This window comes from Apaloderma vittatum, unplaced genomic scaffold (genome assembly GCF_000703405.1).
Source record: "Apaloderma vittatum isolate BGI_N311 unplaced genomic scaffold, ASM70340v1 scaffold12319, whole genome shotgun sequence".
Taxonomy (NCBI): domain Eukaryota; kingdom Metazoa; phylum Chordata; class Aves; order Trogoniformes; family Trogonidae; genus Apaloderma; species Apaloderma vittatum.
The window spans coordinates 38,914-46,476 of record NW_009735849.1 but is presented as its reverse complement, the minus strand read 5'-3'; the positions used below and the strand labels follow the sequence as shown (position 1 = coordinate 46,476).

The 7,563-nt window shown below is 42.6% G+C and overlaps 1 protein-coding gene across 1 annotated transcript in view; it reads right to left on the bottom strand.

Moving 5' to 3' along the window:
• Positions 1-5,420: 5,420 nt before the first annotated feature.
• Positions 5,421-7,563, bottom strand: part of LOC104279460 (reelin) — a gene marked incomplete at its 5' end in the record, with an annotated part of 40,106 nt that continues 37,963 nt past the window's right edge. The window contains one exon of the mRNA XM_009876751.1: positions 5,421-6,556. Coding sequence (XP_009875053.1) covers positions 6,460-6,556 — 97 coding nt within the window. The remainder of the gene's footprint in view (positions 6,557-7,563) is intronic.

The window sequence follows — 7,563 nt, the reverse complement described above, 5'->3', positions numbered from 1 at the left end:
TTTATTTATTTATTTATTTATTTATTTTCTTTCTAAAGAAGCTTAACAAACTTGTTTTCTTTCAAGAGAAATAATTGATTCAAACTCTACCCTCCAGTACAGTGTTCCTCCATCCCCGGAATGCCTTTTTTACTGCGCCCCTCCTTGCTGGGTGCCAGCTCAAACTCTCCCCGTCAGGCTCCACGGTAATTACCCGTGCACAGCCCTAAGTCCTTTGGCTTGCTGCCGGGTCAGTCCATTCAGCTAAACCAAGAAGAACACGGGGAAGAAAATCCAGCAGTCATAAAACATCAGTAACACGGGGGAACACTAAGCTCTTTGTCCATGTCACCTGTACGACTTCTGCAGCCTCACGGTGGTTTCTTCCAGCAGCAGTTCCACCAGAGAGCTGCTGGGGGTGCTCTGTCTGCTCCCGCACAGGAGATGGACTGCGAGTGGCTGTGTGGTCTCAGCTGCTCTAGCTTGCCAACAGCCCTTGAAGAGCGTTTTAGGGCTGTGCTTAGGGTAGGCAAGCCCTTTTGCTGATCTCATTTGGTTTTGAGGCTCCCTCACCAGCTCAGGATTAAGGTAGCTGCCCTTGACACCTAGCTTGTTCCTGTTACTCCTGTGTTGTCACTTTTAGTTGAGCCTCGCTACAGACTCGAACCGAGCGGGGTTTATCTGGTGGACGGCGCTGTTTGTGTGTGCCCCTTTTTGCATGTGTCAGTGGAGCTTACAGAGCCTCACACCGGCTTCCTGCTTGGATAATAACCAAACCCCGTTTCTCACTGATGGGTAAATGTTGAGCTGATGCTGTGGCAGCACTTCCACTCAGTGACATTTGCCCTGAAGGGTCAGCAAGTAAATAAAACATAGATCTATGTTTATGGCTGTTGTCCTGTCTCTTACCAAATGTTTTCCTTTCTAGACTAAACAAACCAACTCTCTCTACTTGGAAGCTCATGGTTTCAAGGGTCGGGTTTCTGCTACTGTGCTCTGCAATCTCTCCAACTTGTTTACATCTGAATTTAAGTGAAGGGCTCAACAGCTGACAACTGCTGTCCACTTTACCAGCTGGCAACTGTATATATTTGCCATGTTTTACCACAAGCACTTCTATTGATACAATGCAAAATGGCATTTTCTTTTTAAACTGCTTAACATTTTTGATTCTTCTCCTGTAGTTTTGCTGCCTAGTCATAGCCATTTTGTGTGCTGGTACCTTGCTCTTTGACAATGTTTTGTCTATGAATGTATTTGCTGTGTTACTTTCTATTCAGTTCTCTCTATTGTCAAGTTCATGGAAAGCGTAATTTAGTTGTTCAAGATACTTGTGCTCTGCTCACTTCTTCACTAAAGTAATGTTACCACCTTTGGATGAAGCAAGATCTACATTGAGGCAAAATTATGAGAACTTCAGGTTTTGGTTATTCTAGGAACTCAAACAGGTCAGACCTTCATCTTCCTGTACTTTTATTTCATTCCTTGTATGTTCTTTTTATTCTACAGGAACATGGTTTAGTGAGCTGATGGGAGAAATGAGGAAGACTATAAAGCATACTAAAAGTATTAATTTTCATAGTTCTGCTTGCCAAGATTTTATACCAGTAGATAAGCTTATTAGTACATTTTATAGTAGTGTCAATGTTTTATTGCCATTGATTATGTATTTTAACAACTATTTGTCAGATGACTTATTTTTTTCAGTCATATGGGAGAAAAACAAGACAACTTATACACTAAGCGTGCCATATGTGCATGCTACCTTGTGTGCTGTACAAGTGGAAAATATGTCGGGAAGAACTTCCTGGAATCTGGAAAGGGCAAATGACAGTGCCACTTGGGAATCTATAGGAATGATTTTCTTGAGAAAAGCCTGTGTGCAGTTTGTAGTGACTTCTGGTGAACTGACTTGTGGGATTCCTCCATAGTCGTGATTACATACTGTGCTGGTTTTGGTAGAGATAATTTTCTTCACAGTAGCTAATATGGGACTATGTCTTCGATTTGTGCTGGAAGTGGCACTGATAACAGAGGGATGTTTTTGTTATTGCTGAGCAAAGTCAAGGTCTTTTCTGCTCCTCACGCCACCCCAGGAGCAAGTAGCTGGAGGTGTGCAAGATGTGGGGAGGGAACACAGTTGGGACAGCGACCCCAGCTGACCCAAGGGATATTCCGTACTATATCCCCTGCAGCATATAAAGCTGGGGGAAGAAGGAGCAAGGGAGGACATTGGGAGTGACGGTGTTTGTCTTCCCAAGTCACCGTTACGCGTGCTGGAGCCCTGCTTTCCTGGAGAAGGCTGAACACCTGCCTGCCCATGGGAAGTGGTGAAGGAATTCCTTGTTTTGTTTTGCCTGTGCACGTGGCTTTGCTTTACCTGTTAAACTGTCTTCATCTCAGCCTACAAGTTTTCTTGCTTTTATCACTCTGATTTTCTTCCCCTTCCCACCAGCAGGGAGTGAGTTATCAACTGGCTGGGGCTGAGCTGCTGGCTGGGGATAAATAACAACATATATGTTATTTAGAGGAAATGAATATGATTGTGAAGTGCAGCTTTTCTGATTATGCTAGCTTACCTGGACAGAGAGGTCAAATTAAGTGTCTCATTGTATGTAAAGTCTTTAAAATAATTCCCCAGTAACACACTAGCTGCACACACATTTTATATTGAAATATCACCCATTTATTGACGTGTTAGGGCAAATAAAATTATCTTAAAAAATAGGAGTGTTTATATCTCACATTTGTTTGTTCAATGGGTGAAACTTTTATTAAAATATTTTGAAATCTTTTGCCCAAACATTAAGCTGTTATATTCTTTAATAACCTTTTTTTTTTCTTTTTTTCCTACCCTCCTTCCTGTTCTTCTTCTGAATAGATTATTTGTCTAGTTTCAAGGATTGAAAGCCCACACATGGTTTTCCAGAGCAGTATGACGAGTTTGCAGTTCCAGGAGGCTGGGCTGTTGCAATAAGTTTCCCAGACTGTCAATGGCCGTTGTGTAATTTTGACCAAGCCAAGGTTTTGACTAGTTGGTCACTGAATGAGCTTCTTTTTTCCTGCCCTGCTCAGATATCTTTGATCAAAAACCTCTCAAAAATTAAACGTATTTTAGGTGTATAAGCATGGATGTGTAACAAACACCATTCTGGTTCTGACCAGTACAGTGCCACAACCACGTGTGCACAATGTAAGAGCACAGCAGGTATGCATGATACCTCTCTCTGATGAAAAGTTGCTCAGGGAACTGGGGTTGTTTACGCTGGAGAAAAAGAGGTTGAAAGGAGACCTTACTGGTCTCTGCAACTCCCTGAAAGGAGATTGTAGCAAAGTGGGGGTCAGTCTCTTCTCCAAGGAACAAGTGATGAGAAGAAACAGCCTCCAGTTGCAGGAAAGGTTTAGACTGGATATTAGCAAAATTTCTTCACAGAAAGGGTTGTTAAGCACTTGCATGGGCTGCCCAGGGAAGTGGTGGAGTCACCATCCCTGAAAGTATTTAAAAGATGAGTAGATGTGGTGCTTAGGGACATGGCTTAGTGGTGGACTTGGCAGTGTTAGATTAATGGTTGTACTCAAGGGTCTTTTCCAAAATAAATGATTCTATAAGAAATAGCAACTTTGTCTGTTTTGAACGAGATTCCTTATGTGCTGTGCTGTAATCCTCAAAGCTTGGGAACACCTATTTGTACATTCCATATTGCAGTTTCAGATAAAAACAAGTGAGAGTGTGTATAGGTCTGTGGTCTCTATTGATTCCTTGCAACAGTATCTGTTCCGAACACCATGTTATGCCCATGGGGAGATCTGGGAAGATTTCTTGGTTTGTATTATTTCCAAAGTGCTGTTAAGTGTCATGTACTAAATACCAAGGAATTGAGGGAACTGACTGATACAGTTGCCAAGTCACGCTCCATGATATTTGAAAAGTCATGGCAATCGGGTAAAGTCCCTGGTGACTGGAAGAAGGGAAACATTGCACCCATCTTTAAGAAAGGTAGAAAGGAGGACCCTGGGAACTTCCAACCTGTCAGCCTCACCTCTGTGCCTGGGAAGATGATGGAACCGATCCTCCTAGAAGCTCTGCTAAGGCACATGGGGGACAGGGAGGTGATTTGAGACAGCCAGCATGGCTTTGCTCAGGGCAAGTCCTGCTTGACCAGCCTAGTGGCTTTCCACAATGAAGTGGCTACATCAGTGGACAAGGGAATGATAGTTGTCATCTGTCTGGACATCTGCTAGGCCTTTGACACAATCCCTCACAACATCCTTCTCTGTAAGTTGGAGTGATAGGCATTTGATGGGTGGATTGTTCAGCGGTTAAGGAATTGGCTGGATGATCGCATCCAGAGGGTAGTGGTCAATGGCTCGATGTCCGGATGGGTCACAGACATGGGTCTGTACTGGCACCAGTGCTGTTTAGTATCTTGATCAATGATATAGACAGCGTGATCGAGTGCACCATCAGCATGTTTGCAGATGACACCAAGCTGAGTGGTGTGGTCAGCGTGCCAGAAGGACAGAATGTCATCCAGAGGAACCTGGAAAAGCTGGGGAAGTGGGCCTGTGGGAGCCTCATGAAGTTCAACAGATCCAAGTGCAAGGTCCAGCACCTGGGTTGGGGCAATCCACATTACCAATACAGGCTGGAGGATGACGTGATAGAGAGCAGCCCTGAGGAAAAGGACTCAGGGGTACCAGTGCACAAAAAGCTGGCCATGAGCCATCCCAGAAGACCAATCACATCCTGGACTGCGTCAGAAGAAGCATGGTGGTTCTCCCCCTCTACTCTGCTCTGGTGAGACCTCACTGGGAGTAGTGTGTCCAGCTGTGGAGCCTTCAACACAAGAAGGACATGGACCTGTTGGAGCAGGTCTGGAGGAGGGCCACAAAAGGATCAAAGGGCTGGAGCACCTCTCTTACGAGGACAGGCTGAGAGAGTTGGGGCTGCTCAGCCTGAAGAAGAGAAGGCTCCAGGGAGACCTTACAGCAGCCTTCCAGTACCTGAAGGGGGCCTACAGGAAAGCTGGGGAGAAACTGTTTACAAGGGTGTGTACTGATGGGACGAGGGGCAATGGTTTTAAACTACAGCAGGGTAGATTTAGATTAGACATTCGGAAGAAGTTCTTCACTGTGAAGTTGGTGGAACACTGGAACAAGTTGCCCAGAGAGGTGGTGGAGGCTCTATCCCTGGAGACATTCAAGGTCAGGCTGGATGGGGCTCTGAGCAACCTGATCAAGTTGACGATGTCCCTGCTCACTGCAAGGGGCTTGGACTAGATGACCTTTAAAGGTTCCTTCCAACCCAATGTATTCTATGATTCTATTATATGATTAAAAAATACCATCGATATTTACATTAGAATCTGGGTATTTAGTAAAAGAATTTGGTTTATGATTTCATGTAAAGCCCGCATGGCTTTAAAAGTCCAACATCAGAATTCTTTGTTGACATTTTTATTGAAGCATGGATCTTTAGCTTGATTCACCATAAAGTGAAGCATTTTATTTATGATAATAGACAGTTTAGGGCTATAGGGGCATTATAACGTTGCTGGTGTAGATACAACTTTATCAGAAGATACAAACATGACCCGCAATAGAAACAAACACCAAAGAGAACACCATGAAACGTTCACTGTTTACAAATCACTTCATTACTATAGACACCAAATGGCAGTTACTGTAAGTAAATCAGTTGCAGAAAACTGACTACATTTAGAAAGGGAATTGGGAACTTCTGTTTAGGGCTTCATCCACAACTCCTTAGTAGAAAAAAGTTTAATGTCAAGCATTCTTTTTTTTTATCCACAAAACAATGCTAACCAACAGACATATCAAAGAATAAGATCGAAGGATATCAATGCTTTACAACTACTTTTGCAATTATCTTCCTGATGATTAGGTACTTTTTTTTTTTAAATACATTTTGTCAGAAGGTAAATAGCCCAAAAATCAGCAGCAAAAATATTACAACAACAAAACAAGTAAATACAGTGCCAGTGTGTCATGTTGTGGAAGAGAATACAAAGAGGACAAACAATGATAACTTATTCATATAAAATGACTCAGCTGAAATACAGTGTGCTTAAATACCTATATGACAAAGAATGTTAAATTCTGTATTTAGCACGTAGGTTTTTTTAAACATAAAATCTGAAAAGTCTTTGTGCTTAAACTTTTTTTCCTGTTAAACAGAACTAGTTGCTTACTTCCAATACTGCCACTGTAACTGATATTACAACAGATCACAATTTTCACAGACACATCAACATTAAAACATTTACCTATGAGAAAATAAGTCACTTCTCATTAGTTCACAGTGCGAAAAAGTGGTATACACTCTGTCTTGAGAAAGGCTTTCAGTTATTCATCAAGCCAGTTGCAGAAAAGTCCTGATACCAGACGCAGTGCTAGATTTAAAGAATGGAAAGCAACACATCACATGTTGGGAGGAAAAAAAATAAATTTCTCGTTTCTTCATGGATATCGTCTAAGTGACCTTCGTCTTCTGTTGTAGAAATGCCTGAGCCCATGTTGCCGTGAAAAATTCATCATGTAATTTTGTTTGCGAGTGCTGTTAAAAGCAAAGGATGGAGGAAGAGTGTCAGTTTCTTTCAAAAGTACTTTAAATTCAGAGAAGTGAGATAGATAGTGGGACAGATTCTTCTTTCTCCTTGCAAGACCTTTCAAGCCTGTGTAAAGTGGTGTAAAGTGCACCCTTTGTACAACAGCAAGGTACAAGGCAATTGAGAATCTGTCCCACTTTGCTTTTGTTTAAAATTCATTGTCTTAGGGAAAGGCTGAGAGCTTTCAGCTAATGAAAACTTCTGTTGCCTAGGGCCAAATTCACTAAACCCGTATGCACTTCATACCCTCTCAATACAGGGCATTTCTCTTCTGTCTGACCTTCTGTCTTCACTGTTTTATCTTGAGAACAGAATCAATTCAGTATCTATCTTCCACTTTTAGCATATAGGAAATGAAGTACAACACATTTATGCAGACTTAACGTTTCCCTCTGTTATAACACCCCCATCCAAAATTAAAGGAATATGTGGGAAATAAGGATCGTCACGGCTGGGAGGAGACCAGGCAAGAGTCAGCCTGACTGCAGCCTAATTGAAGAAGGGACACTTATTCAGAAGACCTATTAGGAAGACAAGACTCTTCCCACCTAACATAGGATTCTACTTCTCCCACTGAGGGAAAAAAGAACCATGAGAAGGCAACGGTGGATGAGACGGCTGTCTGGAACTTCGGTACCTGAAACCCAGCTTACTCCTAAGGGCTGGATCCCACCTTCAGTTTCCAAATTTCAGCAGCTTTGGAACCGGAGCTGTAACATCTGTGGTGCGTCCTTGTCAGTCTACTTATGGCCTATACAGACTTGCATACACCGTTTACATACATATACAAATCCCTGGCACATGCGCACAAATATAGATCTGCACAGATCTACAGCCCAACTGCGTTCAGAATTACGTGAGAATTGTGTATTCTGAAGTTCTGGTAAAGGATATCTCCTCTCAGACCTATAACTTGGAGTGCACTTGGCCAGACGTATAAAGCAGCTGAGATGTC